The 16,003-nt window shown below is 45.5% G+C and overlaps 2 protein-coding genes across 3 annotated transcripts; one reads left to right on the top strand and one right to left on the bottom strand.

Moving 5' to 3' along the window:
• The first annotated feature begins 3,293 nt into the window (after positions 1–3,293).
• On the top strand, positions 3,294–6,075 carry MAD2L1 (mitotic arrest deficient 2 like 1). Its single transcript, XM_076337290.1, has 5 exons — positions 3,294–3,381; positions 3,536–3,682; positions 3,844–3,964; positions 4,559–4,662; positions 5,237–6,075. The coding sequence occupies exons 1-5, from the start codon at positions 3,306–3,308 to the stop codon at positions 5,407–5,409; spliced, it is 621 nt and encodes a 206-aa protein (XP_076193405.1). The 5' UTR covers positions 3,294–3,305; the 3' UTR covers positions 5,410–6,075.
• A 433-nt stretch (positions 6,076–6,508) lies between these two features.
• Positions 6,509–15,721, bottom strand: RPL7L1 (ribosomal protein L7 like 1). 2 transcript variants are annotated; one of them, XM_076337288.1, is made up of 8 exons: positions 15,631–15,721; positions 11,047–11,284; positions 10,795–10,903; positions 8,684–8,847; positions 8,367–8,504; positions 7,996–8,105; positions 7,526–7,738; positions 6,509–7,213 (listed from the first exon to the last, which is right to left on the bottom strand). In XM_076337288.1, the coding sequence occupies exons 1-7, from the start codon at positions 15,704–15,706 to the stop codon at positions 7,530–7,532; spliced, it is 1,044 nt and encodes a 347-aa protein (XP_076193403.1). In that variant the 5' UTR covers positions 15,707–15,721; the 3' UTR covers positions 6,509–7,213; positions 7,526–7,529. The 2 variants fall into 2 exon arrangements, with proteins under 2 accessions (XP_076193403.1, XP_076193402.1); XM_076337287.1 differs by having other exon boundaries at positions 6,509–7,263.
• Between the last annotated feature and the right edge of the window lie 282 nt (positions 15,722–16,003).

A 16,003-nucleotide genomic window follows, 5' to 3' on the forward strand; every position in this document is an offset into this window, starting at 1 on the left:
GATTTCACATTCCTTATGAAAATTAAGGTTTTAGCATGAGATAATTAAAGCAAGGATAGCCAGCTCATGGTGTGCCAGAACATATAACTCAGCCTGTCATCTTCGTTCCTGAGAGTCCCTCAGAGTTGGTCAGGAAGCAGGCTGTCAGCCACACGAATCATTCGCTAACCCACGGCAGTCTCCCTGCTGTTCTCCCTTGTGAGAGCCCCGCAGCCTTCCTCCTGTCATGTAGCTGGACATGCCCTAAACACAAACTATAGGCATCATCATCGCATGGAGCATGCCCGTTCAGTAACATGACAAAAGGACTTATGTACATATGTCCCCATCACACTTGACTGGGCTGTGGTCAGGTGGTGACTGCAGATTAGTTACGTGACAGATAAGCACACATTCCCTGGGTGCCTCGGTTGGGGGACATTGGATTGACCTGACAGAGAAGCTGAGTGACACCGACCTAAACTAAGTGAAGAAAATGAAGACAAGTGTTGTGGAGCTTAGGACTTGTAACAGAGAAACAAAGATGAGATAATCGGAGAATGTGAAGGGAAAAGCAGCAAACACGCATTGTCAGATAACTAAACCTTCATGCAAGTGAATTATTGGTGGGGGGAAGGAGAGGAACATCTTGATGACATGAGAAGAAAAAGAGGTGAAGACAAAGAACATTCTAGTAGAAGAAATGCAAAGGTTAAGAAAGACACTACTTCATGGACTTAAAAGACTAAACTTTTCAAAACTAATGAATTGGCCACGGAAAAATAATGTGTTAAAAGACAAAGGGACATATTAGGAGCTTTGTATCACAAAAGAAATTCAGTATTGAAAATATGCAGCTCTTACCATTAGATTACATTACAGCATATATAAGAAATGTAAAGAAAAGTAGTGACACATTTTAAAAGAGAAATGTATTTCCCTAAAGAGAGAGAAAAATTAAAATTCCAAAATGCAATGGGTTTTTTTGGGGGTGTGTGCGGGGGTGGGGGGGGGAGCACATCAGGGCAGAAAACAGTGTTAACTGCAATACGGAACTGGGGATAGAGAAGTGATCCAAAACTCTGTGAAATACCATGTGCCAGGTTCACTGAAGGAAGCTTAGAGTTTTAACAGAGGTACTGGGGATCACCACCACCTCTCAATACCTCCCAGATGAATCTTGGGAGAAATAAAGAAGATGCAATTAAGTCTGTTGTTGATAAGCATATCTGCCCGGTCATACCGTCAACAGATCTTCAAGCCATCTACACTGAAATACAGTGAAATGAATTTGGTAAACCAAGAAGCATTTGGATTTTTTTCTTCCATTTGGTTTTAACAGTAAAACAGCTGGAGGAGAAATGTGTAAATATTAATCATAAGCTCTACTATTCTTGCCTGGCCTCACACAACAGGGCTTTCAAGCTCTTATATTTATATATCACAAAAATAAGCAGCTCTCCAAAAACCTCAGAGGAAGCAAAATGGGTGAAAAGCCAAGTGGGAAGAAAAAAAAGGGGGGCTGAGACCATTTGGGGATAGATGAATAAACATAAGGTTTGAAGCAAAACAGCTGATATTCACAGCTATCTAGCTTCTAAAAGCTGGGCTTCGGATGAAAAATGCTTCCATTACCATAGGCTTTGAAATACACCACTCTTACTCAGAAAATATTTTATTCAGAAGACCAATGTATAACACAATCACTAGTGATCAAGACCCAGAATAATGTTCTCTACATCAATAACTAAATTATTCAGACCCTTTCAGAACTTCAGCACATGATTTTAGGACTGTGCTATTTGTTTTAATCACAGCAGCATGAACCTTGAAGCAAACCATACTTCCTCTCAGAACAAAAATCGGAACCAACAGAAAGTCTTACCTTTTGAGAAAAAGTATTTTATTACGACAAAATAAGCAATCACGCCATCGATTCACTCTTTTAGCAGCTGGCCTACTGCACTGTGTAATGACCATATGTTTTTTATCCTAGGTTTAAAATAATTCTGTTTCAAATGTCATTCATTTTAAGGCTGTTCTGATCAGTTTCTTTCAAGGTCAATATGGGGATCTAATACAGATATGTTTTAGATGATAACGCCTATTCATTCCAGACACCTCAGAAAAATCATATTCAGGGAAGGATTTCATTTGCAGCTCTTCCATGCCCAACAAATCCATTCACTTTTCACTTTGAACTTACTTGCCTACTGATTATCAGCTGACTAGCTGGCCACCTAGTTACTATCCCAGCAGACTATGGCTTCCCCTCTTCATGATACTATTTAAATATTTCATCACTTAACATTAATTTGCTGTTTCCCTCGGTCTCGCTTACCTGCTAACCTCTGCCAGAGTTTCCTCCGTTTGACAGTCACCACTAGTTGCGTGTCTTCCTTGGTGTCTCTGTAATAACAAGATTGAAGTGCTCTGACCAACTAGCGATTGCCCTTCACGGTGGCAGCCTGACAGCAGGGGTGGCTATGTCCAGAGCGCTGAGCTCGTGGGTTCCCTGCCTTTTTAAATGCCTCTTAACCCCTTTCTTTTTGTGTTACCCGCTATCCTACGGATTTAAAGAAAAAGTGTCTGTTTCATCCCGCTCTCCCAGGTTCTCCCTGCCTGCCTTTTGACAGTGCTTGCAGAATAGACCGTTTTTATTTTAGATAGCTAACTGACATAGTGAACGCTACCAAAAATCACCCATAAACGAGGTACTTGCTTCATTTCATGCGTACCTGGAAAGTATCATTTCTAAGTTCAAAAAGCGCCTTCATACGGACGAATGCATCTAAACAAACTCTGAAACCGAACTTCCAACCGCATTTCCATGGCGAGGACTCACTCCACCCCCAGCCTGTGCTTCCCTCAGCCCCGCCACGGGTGACAGCTCGGCCCCGCGCAACGGCACCTAGAGCCGGTGGGGAGCTGAACGCGGAAAGCCCTTTTCTTTCTAACGGGTAGCTGCCGAACCTCCACCCAACAGCCCTTTCCATCGACGACGGCACGCAGCCCCTCACGAGAAGACACGCCGGGGCCGGCGGGGCGGGGTGCCGTGCCGTGCCGTGCCGTGCCGCGCCCTCCCCTCAGCCGCAGGGGCTACCGAACCGCCTCGCGCCCCTCCCGCCAACGGCCGCCCGCCGCGCCGCGCGCATGCGCACCAAGACCGACAGCGCCTCAGCGGTCCGCGCAAGCGGAGAGGGGGGAGGCGCGGCCTCGCTAGCGCGCGTGCGCGGCGGCGGGCTGACGAGCCGGGAAGGGGCGTTGCGGCGGGGCGGGGCTCGATTTGAACCGGGCGGCGGGGAAGCGGCGGCCGCGCAGCCCCCATGGCCAAGCAGCTCGGCCGGGACCAGCAGGGCATCACCCTGCGGGGCAGTGCCGAGATCGTCGCCGAGTTTTTCTGTAAGGGGCTGCCGGGGGGGGGGACCGCCTCGGGGACCGGGGTGGGAGTGAGGACGGGCGGCTGGTAGGCCTCCTGCGGGGCGACATGGCCGCCGGCGGGGGGGGGCCGTCCGCCTCACGCACACACCCCTCCTCTCTCTTCCGCGCGTTGCAGCCTATGGAATCAACAGCATCCTCTACCAGCGGGGCATCTACCCCCCCGAGACCTTCACCCGCGTCCAGAAGTACGGGCTCACGCTCCTCGTCACCACCGACCCCGAGCTGAAGAACTACCTCAACAACGTGGTGGAGCAGATGAAAGGTGGCGGGGAGCGGGGGGAGCCGGGCCGGGGGGCTGAGGGGGCTTCTTCAAAGTGCCAAGCTAGTGCCGCTGGCGGGAGGCTGCTGTGCGCTCCTCGCTCTGTCTCTGCTGATGCTTCTTCTTTTTCCCGCACTGCAAGCAACCGCTGTGGCTTCTTTCAGAGTGGCTGTACAAGTGCATTGTCCAGCGCCTGGTGGTGGTCATCTCGAGTATCGAAAACAATGAGGTTCTGGAGCGGTGGCAGTTTGACATAGAGTGTGACAAAACTGCAAAGGATGAGAGGTGGGTAACAGTGTTCCTCTGCGCCCGCTCTTCCCTATACCTAGTAGCTGTGCAGGCACAAGATAAATGCTATGTGCATCAGCACTGTTCTGGTTCCTCAGAGCAGCCGAGATAGCCTTTTCTCAGTATGAGCATGGAAGATGTTCCTTCAAACCTTACCAAACCTACTACCTTTCTTACTGCTATTCTTTCTGTCTGTCAGTAAACCAGTCATTATATGATTGAAGCATACATAATCCTCAGGTGTTGACTTTTTTTTTTTTAAAAGCATCAGATCAAAACTTGATTTTTAATCTTCAACAAAGTATGTAAAATCCTGTATCCGGTACGTGCCCTAAAGAACTACTGCTTTCCTGTTGTTATGCCAAAATGTTCTCATCCATTCCAGACTGAGAATAAATGTAACATTACTTACAAATACTGTGAAGCTTCACAAACTTTTCTAAGCCTATCTACCTAAGGCTTAAGAGTGTCACTACTATAAAAAATCCAATAGCAAACAGACCAAGAGAGCTTAATAGGAAGAACCGTATTTAAAGAAAACTGTCAGTATAGTAGAGGCTTGCTTTCTTAACAGTTTTACTATTTTTCCAGTGCACCACGAGAAAAATCTCAGAAAGCTATTCAGGATGAAATTCGATCTGTTATCAGACAAATAACTGCCACAGTAACTTTTCTGCCACTCTTGGAAACTGCCTGTGAGTATTCTTAACTTCACTGAAGAAATCAAACACTTTTTTTGGAAAACCTCAACAACTTTGCCACTTTAGAAAATATTTTCTGCCAATTTTCTGAGGCTTTTTAATTATTACATGTCATATACCATCACATTTCTGAGATGGCATTTTGTTAGACTGAGATCAGGACAGAACTCGGGGTCACCTAACTAATTTGATGAAACTAGTATGTATCCTCTGCGGAATGCTAAGTTTTCATAAATAATAAATTATTTTGTGACTGTAGCTGTGGACAGGCTTGTATAAATAACCATTGAATTCATATGAAATGTTACATAGAGCTCAGCTCCACGGTATTTTAACATTTTTTAAAAAAAAATTCACATCACTTGTGTGAGAAAACTAAACAGGCTACACGTGAATATAACCAGGACTTTGTTTTCATGTTTTAACTATTTCTTTTCACATAACTAGTATCAGTGTAATTTCTGAGAACCTTGGTACACATCTCAAGTTCTAGAAGATGCACTTTAACTTCAAACATGCCATCTTCTTATGCGTGCATTACTGCTAATTCGTTTCCACTTGCCTACAGGTGCCTTTGACTTGCTGATATACACAGATAAAGATTTGGCAGTGCCAGAAAAGTGGGAAGAGTCAGGACCACAATTCGTAGCCAATTCGGAAGAGGTTCGTCTTCGTTCCTTCACTACTACAATCCACAAAGTAAATAGTATGGTGGCTTACAAGAAGGATTCCTTTCCCTAAGCCATGGGGGTTTTGTATATATCCTGTCACCTTGTATAGTTTCTGTTCATAGTGCAGCTAAGTCATGAACACATCACTACTGTTGCTCTTGCTGAAGTATACAGAAAAAAGGCAACATTTGTCTGTGATAATGTGGTGGAACACTAGACTAAGCTGGTATTGGTTTTTAAGAGGTCTAAATAAGTATTCATGATGGTAGTTAAAGTCTTAACTGTATGAGCCTAACTAATGGTGTGTTAAAACTACTGCATTCACTAGAAAAACTGCCTAAATCTAGGATTAATTGCTAGAATTGTGTTCAGATCCTGTAATTTAGTATTTTAAGATTATTATAAACTGCGTTCTATTAGCGGGCTTAAGTTCTCTCTGGCGCTAAAAAAGTCTCCTGACATGCCAGTTCTTTATGTTAAAAGCCTGGGCTGTTTTATTACCAGAAACAATCCTAAACTGAATCAACAGAACAATTCTGAAGTTACTTGTACCTCTTTTAAAATGAAAGCAGCTGTTTATCAAGAAAATCTTAAATATATGAAGCCTTGTATATTAACGACTGCTGGACTCTAGTTCTGGGCATGGTGGTGTTCTAAGCCTGTGTATGTCTCTAGTGTCTGTCAAGCATTTTCTATGTTTGTATTCTTGTTTTACAGAATAAAGCTTGAAACTGTATAGTGTTCTCTAACTCAGAGTCTGTAGTACTTGGTATTTTAGATGGTTTTATGAATAACTGTCATAACCTAAAGGCATCGTACTTATATTGTTACTTCAGCTGTTTCCTCTGAGTCTCAAAACAAGCGGGGTCAATATGAAATCCATTCACGGATTGATTGATTGCCCTCACTTAAGTCTTCAAATAACAGTATAAATAGTCACAGTGACCTAATGATTAAGCACAGCGCCTTCCACATTTGTTAAATAGCATAGGACTCCTGCATTCTTCACACATTTTTGTACTGGAAGAAATTAGGGATTTAAAACTCTTTTAAGTGTTAATAGAACTTTCAGGCTCTTCCATGGTTCTGTTCAGTTCCTTCGCCAAATTCACTTCAGGCAGAATATTTAACTTTTCTCACTCTTCTAGTGTTGTATACAACTCCTCCTGTTTTAACAGTGTAACTTCAAAAGTTTATTTAAAAAACATTGATTACACATACTCCACCACTGTACTACAAGTTTCTGGGCTTTCCTGCCAGGAAATAGTTCTCTCCAGCAGTCCCAATCTAGCAGAATTGAAAAGGCAGCCTGTTCTAAATCAGTAGCACAAAATCACGGCTTTTCAAAATAAATACAATCTAGGTACTTCAAGAAATGTTACATTATTCACTGCTAGGGCTTGTGCTGTGGTAACAGAGGAATACCTAGTGTTTTCTTCTGCCTGTCAGCAACATTCTTAAACAGGTGACTGCACTACCCCTTTATACCTAGAAGGAGGTGCACTTCAGGGAGTGCAGCTTCAAGCACTGCCCCTGGGGAGGACTGGATCAAAGCAGTGAGTGCAAGTCAACTGTAACAGAAATTTAAATCAGGAACTGCCAACCACTGCTTTATACCCAAGATGAGATCAGGTGACTGGTACAGAGCCAGCAGTAACGAATATAAAAAAACCCCCTTGTTTTAACAGAGATGCAGAAGTGAGATTGCTCCGGGAAGTTCAAGTCACTTCCTTATACCAAATACAATTTATCTTCTTCTTTAAGGACCAGCCCGAAGTCCATCTTCACCATCATCTGTGTATTTTTTCCTTTTTTATAGAGGCACCAACAGTCGAGAGAGATAGTGTATCATTGCATAGAGATGTCCATGAAAACTACATGCGAAAAGGAACAGGTTATAAATCCTGAAGTTTTCACAAAGACCCTGAAGAACAGGAAAGAAAGAAAAAAAAAGTCAATTAACGCAATCTCCCAGAAGTCAAGCCTTTACGGAGGTGTCCAATAGGATTTACTGATACCTAATGGGACCCACGCTCTTCAATAGTTTCCCCTACCTTGAGGGTCACTTCTGTACAGTGAAGAATCAAAAACAAAGGAGCCCCCCTCATCTCCGATGGCAGTATAGTTATTCTTAGGAAACCAGACAAAGGATAAAATTTAGAAGTTACACAACAGACATTCCTCACCTGACTAGTTCAGCTGACGTATAAGCTGGTTGATTGCTTCACCTCTGCAGCCAGGCTTACCCATTTCCTTGAGGAAACCCACTTTGTTACGTGAAGCATGGCGAGCCACTGACAGATGGAATGGCCAGAGGAAGTTTGTGACTTTTTTGAAATACTTCCCAGCTGAGTAGATTTCATGAATAAGGTCTTCCAGGCAAATAATACCACAGACCCCTGCAAGGATAATTAATAATAATAAAAAAAAAAAATATTAAAAACCCCCAACAAAACAACAAAAAGCCCCCCACAAACGACATATACACGAGATGCCCAATTGTACCATCTTTCCTCACGCTACTCCAGAATTGCCAGTCCTCCATATACAAATCTTGCAAGATTTTTCTCCCTTGCCTCCCTCTTAGGTCAGCTTGCAAACTCTCAACATCCGCCTCTTCCCTTGATTCACTTCATTTTCTCATCCTCTTCCTCACCTAAATGTTCCTCTATCAGCATATTGTCTGTCAGAGGCACCCTCTTTTTCTTGATCTTGGCTTGGCCCCGTTTCAGGATGAGCTCTCGTACAGATTTCAGGTTAGGGTGTCTGTGCAAAAACAAAAATCAGATTCTGTAACGGAGAGACATGATACAGTGGGAAGTCCCATCCTACTTCTTTCTATAGAGGTAGGAAAGTAACCAAGTTGTGTTTACAACGATGAGAAAAGGGACAATAACACGGTTTAGATATAAAGTTGACAAAGTTTTGACCATTACTGGTCAAAATGGATTGTGATACCAGACGGAGAAGCAAAAAGCTACGATATTTACATACAAACTAGTATCAAGTGACGGGACTGGTACTTACCCCCACGCCACGTAAGGTTCCACAATCCGCAGCATCTTCAGCGATAAAGGAGTCAGTTTAACAAATGTTCCAGTGAAATTTTTTCTCAGCCGCAGCAACTCAATCACTCTTTTTACCCTCCTACTCACTCCGTTAATACTGAATCAGAAAAAAAAAAATACTATTAGTAACCACATTTCTCTAATAAGGCAACAAAAGGTCCCAGATTACCTGCAAGGAGACATGTCTGGGTTGATCACCCTTCCTTTGCTTAGGAATGATATGACAGCTACAAATAGTAGCAATAATAAAGGTAAGGAGTAACAAGTGTTTCTTACTCTACAATCCGCACAACAAAGGCTAGTTTGTGCTCCTGAGGTACAGCCGTCTGTCCAGGTCTCTGCTCCATGCGCCTCAGCCTGATGTCATCTCGCTGTTTGCGCCATGAATCTCGAACAAAAGCCTCAAGGCGTTTAAACTGGATTTGTTTCCCCTTCTGGTGCTAAAGACAAAAGGATAAGAAATTATCACCCTTCCCAACAGCCTTAGAGGTTTGCATCTCAAAGGCCAAATAAAATTCAGGACCTGATGGATTACACTCTTTCAGTTTTGGAGGTAGCAAGAAAATAAATTTGATAATCTAAGCCCAAGGCAGACAGAACTGAGGGACAACATATGAATTTACAAGCAGGTAGCTATAATTTATGAGCAGCAAACAAAGAGGTCTTCCCCAGAAAAAAAATAAGTTAGGAAAAACAGAGCAAGACCCAGGATACTTCTAGGCATAGGAGAAATCAAATGGAAGCATTTGCAGCCGCAAACAGACAGATCTTCACAACTACATACACAGCTCAGCCAATCACTGGGAAAGCCAGAAACAACATATGTATCTGGGTAAAACACATGCTACTGCAATACCCTAGTGTGACTCAAAATTACCATCCAACAGAAAATAACTGGCTTTGAAGTCCTTTTCTATAAAGGCACACACGCAAAACAATTCCAAGCAGTCAAACAGCTATTAAGTGTTACTAATTTAAACACAGAACATCCAGCTCACTTGGAAAAAAAACCCCAATTTTTCAGAATTATGGGAAAATGTAAAGCTTTTTTAAAATTAAAAAGATGTTTAAATGCCTATCCTTAGCTCAGGAACAAGTCCATCCACCTACATCGTAATGCTTTCTCATATGAATAGGAGCTGAATATGCATGGCAATTACCCCATAATATTCTAGATACACTACTGGCTAAATTATTAGACCATTTTAAATTAAAGAATCTAATGTTATATGTTTTCTGTTCTCTTTCACCTTATAAATCACCCATGAAATTGGTCTGAATTTTCAAAGCAGGTAGACCTAATCAAAATCTCATCACTAGGGTCATTTTTCTAATGAGAATCTTAGGAAGTGGCTATTTAACATTATTGCTTATGTGTCCACTTCCACCTTAGAAATACAGCAAGCCATTGATGTATTTAAAAACATAAACACAGCATCTAATAAAAATGACAGGAGTTTTGCACATAATCCCACCAACTCCAGAGAAAGAGATTCACTGGGAAAGCTTTAAGCCAATTCCAAGACAGGCACCTGTCACATTAGCTGAGATACAGCAGAACGGGTCTGAAATTCTGAAATAGAAAGGTTCGCTGTGCTCTGCCAGCCTGGAAACCACACATTGTGCACAGGGAGGCTCTGCATTAGCAACACGTGCCACCCTACACGCTGAAAAGGCTTCACGATGACCTGTCTATGCTCTACAGATTTATCTAGCTAATGATAGATAGCTAACTCTAAACGTGCTCTCAGAAAAGCACACCGTCTCCACGAAGGTTTACAATGCAAAGGTGAACTGGTTTCAGACAGTGTAGTCCCACGGTAGCACAAACGACTCAGCAGCATTACATTTTACCACGTGCGGCTATTCACACACACGCCCTGGTAATCACTGAGCTAAGAGCAACAACTCACAGTCTTCAACAAATTGACGTTTCAGTATAACAAGCCACAAAGTTTTGTCCTCTTTACAGGGCTCAGAGACACATGGGGAAGATGCTCGGCAACTGAAGAGATAAACTCGAGCCTCCCCTCAGACATAACCCAGGGGATCATCACAGTATCAATACAGAGTCTCAGCAACTAGCCGACTCCCTCCTTTGCCCACCCGCAGCGCTCCGGCATCCCCCCTCGCGGAGGAAGCTGATCACTCAGATCATTCGTACGGTTGCACGGAATTACGATTCCCTCCTCCGAAACACAAGTACGGACAGCTGCAACAGCACTGCAGATCCACCCCGGGCTTCACCGCCTTACAACCAGGCTCTCCCAGCCGGCCGCCAGCCGCAGACTACCGGACGACGCCAACTCCTCCGCCCCGTCACCTCCCGGCTGCACCCCCGGGCCGGGGACCGCCGTCCCGGGGATCCCCCCGCGGCCAGCCCCTACCTTCCGTTTGTTGAGGAGCGCCTGCTTGGCCTGGGTGGCCTTGATGGCCTGGTAGGCCTTCCTCTTCTTCAGCAAGTTCTCCGGCACCAGCGGGATCCGCCGCCTCGGCCTGCAGGGCGGGAGAAGCCGGTCACATCCAGCAGCACCGCGCCCCGACCCCCCGGGACTCCCCCGCCGCCAACCCCAGCCCCGCGACCGCGCAGTCCCCGCGGATGGCGGCAGATATCCGACCCGCCGCTCCGCCACACTCACTCCTCCTCCGCCATCTCGCCGGGGGTGCCGCTGCCGCGCATGCGCGGGGGCGGGGGAGCGGGAGTGGACGCGTTATGGCCGCCCGGTCTGGCTCCCCGCAGCTCCTCTTCGTCTTTTACCGTCCTTCGCCAGTGAACCTGAAGCGCCCGGAGGCGTTTGCCCGGGGAGGGGAAGGACGACGCTTTGTTGTCCAGGCCATGGTCTGTCTGCGGGAAGGGGTACTGACGAGATGGCGGTTCTGTGAAAGCCTAAAGATTAACAGTGAAGCCTGGAAAGCAAGCCCGCACCCCCAGCAGGGACTGCTTTGAAACCGGGTGCCTTCTCCGCCTCGCTTCAAAGCTCCCAAAGAGTGCCGGAGGGGAAAAATAACTTTAAAAAAAAAAAAAGCAAAGGCGGTGTCCTTAAGTCCCCTCAGCTCTTCCGGCCCGTGCGGCAGCCTCTGCCCGCGCCGCGGTGACGAGCGGAGGCACCCGGCGGCGGCGGGGAGGCCGGCGCCTGGCGGTGGTGGGAGCTCCCCGCTCCCGTACACCTCGCTGATCCCGGGCAGAAACATAGGCCACTGCGGAGCGGAGACAGCTGCCGGGGCGGCCGGGCCGGAGGTTTTGCCTCAGGCTCAGACCTGCCACGGTTTTGTGGGAGAGCAGGACGGTAGCCGCGTTTGACAACACTGCAGGGCTTAAGCACCTTCCCTCTCTGCTGCTCCACACCACTTAAAAGATACCAAGGCCAGCGTTATCCCTGTTGTGAGCGCCGCAGAACGGAAATAACCAGCTTGCAGGGCTGTGGCCCCTGGATCTAACTGCTGCCTCTGGCAGCTTGTGCGGCCATGTCCAGAAGACACTCTCGGGCTGTGATGTGTCCCTCTCCCCAACTCTCCTGGTGTGAGAGAGACATCTCACCACGCCAGAGGCCTGCGATGGAGAAAAAGCCTTTCAGAAAGAGCTTGTCTTTCAGCCCCTCGCCTGAATGCCCTGGGGAGCTTCACCAGGAGGAACAGGCCATTTTCTCTCCCTCCCTGGTGGCTTCCAAGTGCAGCGGTCCTGCCCCCAAAACAGCAGGTCCAGCCTGAAGGACCAAATAGACCCAAGCGAGGACTCGTGGGCCACACAGCGCACCTGAAGTGTAGGCGGGCAGCTGGTCACAGCCACTGTTGAGGAAAGGATCTCAAACGTGGCCAGGGTCCTGTAAAGCGGGAAGAGAGACGACCTCGCCTCTCGGGCAGCAGGGGCGGTGTGAGGAGGACACATCATGTCCAGCTGTGCTGCAGAGCGGGGTGGTTATGGAGCAAGGGACTGGGGAGCGGGAGTTGCCACGCAGAACTGTAGGCCCAAGAGGTTGCAGAGGTGGGACAAGGCACAGAGCTGGCCCTACTTTTTACACCTTCACATCACCTTTGCTGATACTTCACATGAATGTTGTGCAAGAGAAAAAGATTATAAGAGGAACATTATTCCTTATACCTGCCAGATCTGCTAACACCTCTACCATTTTACACTGCTATTTGAGTTGGTCCCTTACGTGTTTTTTTATATCAAATCAATGTGACTTTGACCAAAAAATGTATGTCTCAAGAGACGAGACACAGCAGCATCTTGAAGAGGCACTCAGAAGCCATGCAAACACAGAAGCCACTTTGCCTTTTGACATCCCCTACCACTCACTTGGGACATTAAAGAGTATCTGTCCCTGACTGCATGTAATAAGCCTGAATGCTAGATTAGGCTATACCAATAGCCTAAATGTTGGTCAACATCATTTCACATTTGGGAAAGGTTTGGGAATCCCACTGTGGAGTCGTTGGTTGGTTATCTCCGGTGCCGACAGGCAGCAGTGTTGCGTTTCCTTCACAGAGCTCCTGCGAAGCATAGCAGCGTGGCAAAACTAGAGAGGGCCAGCGTGGTCCCTTCGTAGGTCTGTCACAGCAGAAGGAACTGTGGTGGAACCTACCTTCGTAGGTCTGTCACAGCAGAAGGAACCAGGGTGGTGGGGTGCTGCAGCCAGTATCCCCCCAACCAGTGCCATCACCCATGGCCCAGCCATGAAAGGGGCTCCTGCCAGAGACAGTGAGTGTGGGGTTGCGGCAGGAGTGGGCGGCACATGGGTAACCAGGGGGGATAAATCAGCTCACGAGATTTGGAAATAAATGTCATCTTCCTCTTCTGTGGGGTCCCGCACTGAGCTTTATTGTACTGATGTTGTGGAGCTTGCTCGGGCCAGCTGTTGCAGAGGAGCTGGTGTCTCCATCCCCAGGGACATTCACAACCAGCTGCAGCACCTGCACGGGGGCAGTGCAGGTACACAAACATCCTCCATGCCCTACACGCATCAAATGAGAGCAACTGTGTCCTGCCAGTCCCAGGTTACGGTGACATTTACATGACACATGGAGCCAAAGCTTTGAAGAGGAAATAGCACAAACACAAGGAAAACCCATCCAGAGAAAACAGAGGTTGCTGATACAACATATCCAAAAGCTCTTTGAGTATTTGCAGCACAAGTGTCTTTCTGGGTAATACTCCCAACATATACTATAAAAAGCAGTGAAGAAAAGGAAGGAGGAAGGAACCAGAGCCATAACCTGAAAGCCTCAGGGATTTCATCACTATGCTTACTGGATCACATAGTTGGGGCGGCTTGTGATAAAATCTGTGGTGAGAGCAACTCTTAGAAAATATGAAAGGACTATTGCCTTGGACCTGTAGGAGCTTTTGAAATTATAGAAACACAGTCAGGATTTATGTCTAGCATAGCTGGATTTCAGGCTGGAGCCAAGGACCCGACCTAAGGAGATGGGGGCGAAGCAAGCCTGGGACAGCATCCAGAGCAGTGCAAGTCTCATCAGCCCAGGGTAAGGAGCCCAGGGAGAGCAATACTAAGGAGAGCAGCCTGATTCAGCTACTTACGCTGCACTGAACATCCTCAGCTGAATGACAAAAAGCATAGCTGGCAAACGTGGGACCAAAACTACAGCAATGCTTTCATGTTTTTTTCAAATTCCTATTCGAGAGAAGGGGAAATTGGGACAAGTGGTTTGGACAGCGCTCTCACCTGTAGATGGTGCCATAGCCTCACACTAAGGAGATGTTGTTGCGTCTGATGAGGTTGTATTCATGTTCTGCTGTCTCCTCTTTGCCATGGAGGATAGAAGAGGGATGTGTGCCTCTACAGTGGACTTGTTACCTTCATTGCATCTGTAATCAATTTGATTTATACCAACCATAGTTTCCTCTTCAACTTAGCAGTTGAGAGCTTGAGCCTTTCACTAGAAAGCTCAGTGATGTCAAGATTTAACTGCTCACCTCAATGAAGCCGCAAACCTTTACGACACTGTAAATTAGGCCACTTCTATTTTGACACCTAATACTTGAATATCTGTATTTAGAAACGTGATCCCACATTCCAGTACCTGCTCAGGCATATGCTCTGCAAAGAGCATACCCCTTGGTGAGCAAACCCAGCTTCTTATCAACTATTCTCTGATGCAACCTTTCGGATTATGAGACAGAAAGCAACGAGCTTATGAAATAAATCATATGAAACTTTCACTGAAGAAACTAGAAGCAAATCCCTAACTACATAAATTTCACTCTGACATCAGGGTAAGCTGCTCCACATAAAAATAGTTGAAATCTCTGGTAGTTCACGACAGAAAATGTGGCCCATTTAAATCTACAAATGAGTGTGGTTTGTTTAACAGAGGGAAATGCAAACGGGATCTTGGGTATTTATTAATTTCCTTACCATTATTAATGGTAAGGAAACAATAAGTAAGTAAATATTTCAAGCGCTGTTGCTATGAAATGTCACACAGCATAGCAGCATACGTAGGCTGACTTGTTAAACTTTAACTAATAGTTATATTATATTAATGAATGATTACTCAAATGCCCTTGTTTGCAGGGTTACTAAAGAAAAATATTCCCACTTTCCTAGACAGCAAGCTGTTGTAAACTGACCTTCAGCGCTCTGAACTCCTACTCTCTCCTTTTTTCTTGACAAGGCCTTACATTTTCTCAGATTTCCATGAACTGTTACAGACAAATCCAATGACTGCGCACTTACGATAGTCACCATCCGTCAGTGATGGATTAAACAATTTCTCCCGGTTTATAGGTCATTCAGAATGGTAGGTAAAATCCTTTTAAAAAAACTGGATATCTAGTCATGCCCCTTTCAGTCATTGCCATTCAATGACTTCACAAACCAGCTTCTGGCTTCCCATCAGTATTTTTGACGAAGCTCCATTGTGAGTGCATTTTTCTCCATTCTTCACCAGCGCATCTCAGGTAAGGCTCAGAACCCACCCAAGGAAATTATTTTTGCAAACAAGGTTTTATATAATTCGAAAAGGCCTGTTGGTTTGAGGAGGGTGAGAAGGGAAAGCAGAGATCACCTTTAAGGACCAAAGTTGAATGTGTTGTATCAGAAGTAAGTAATCCATAAAGCAAACCAGAAAAACATGTATCTTTTCATCAGCACAATAGAATATAGCCTTTTTTTTCCTGTACTGCATGGAGGCTTTTTGCATTTCATTTCAAAATACAAAAAAAAAATCAGAATATATTTTTTAGCAAAGCATGTTACCTTTTGATACTAGCTGCAGCAGGGTTTTTTTATGCTGTTTTGAGGAGATGGTGTTTGAAAGGTTGAATAGAGACATCAAAATCCAAAAGCTGCAGATAACTTTCTAGAATGGGCAGGTTTTTTCTCCACCCTAGAAGGGAAGAATTTTAAAAAGTATCTCTCAGAAAGCTAGGTCCTGCTTTGTCTGAGCTGCTTGCCTTTATAAATAAAACTTGAAATATTTTACAGATGACAAAGTGACCCTGCTGTAATCACACCGGTCCATATTGGAGTGCTGCTGCAGCACACTCACAAATCACTGCCACAATTTCTTGGCTTGAAACTCTTCACAGTGCATCTGCAATACCATTGGGTCCTGCAGAGCTAGCCAAAA

The sequence above is a fragment of the Aptenodytes patagonicus genome, chromosome 4 (assembly GCF_965638725.1).
Source record: "Aptenodytes patagonicus chromosome 4, bAptPat1.pri.cur, whole genome shotgun sequence".
Lineage (NCBI taxonomy): Eukaryota > Metazoa > Chordata > Aves > Sphenisciformes > Spheniscidae > Aptenodytes > Aptenodytes patagonicus.

Coding starts and splice junctions, on each gene's coding strand:
- MAD2L1 (XM_076337290.1), top strand. CDS start 3,306: ATGGCCAAGCAGCTCGGCCGGGACCAGCAGGGCATCACCCTGCGGGGC. Junction 3,382..3,535: donor GATCGTCGCCGAGTTTTTCT/GTAAGGGGCTGC, acceptor CGCGCGTTGCAG/CCTATGGAATCAACAGCATC. Junction 3,965..4,558: donor AAAACTGCAAAGGATGAGAG/GTGGGTAACAGT, acceptor CTATTTTTCCAG/TGCACCACGAGAAAAATCTC.
- RPL7L1 (XM_076337288.1), bottom strand. CDS start 15,706: ATGTCTCTATTCAACCTTTCAAACACCATCTCCTCAAAACAGCATAAA. Junction 10,904..11,046: donor GGCGAGATGGCGGAGGAGGA/GTGAGTGTGGCG, acceptor CCCGCCCTGCAG/GCCGAGGCGGCGGATCCCGC. Junction 7,739..7,995: donor GCTGATAGAGGAACATTTAG/GTGAGGAAGAGG, acceptor TTATCCTTGCAG/GGGTCTGTGGTATTATTTGC.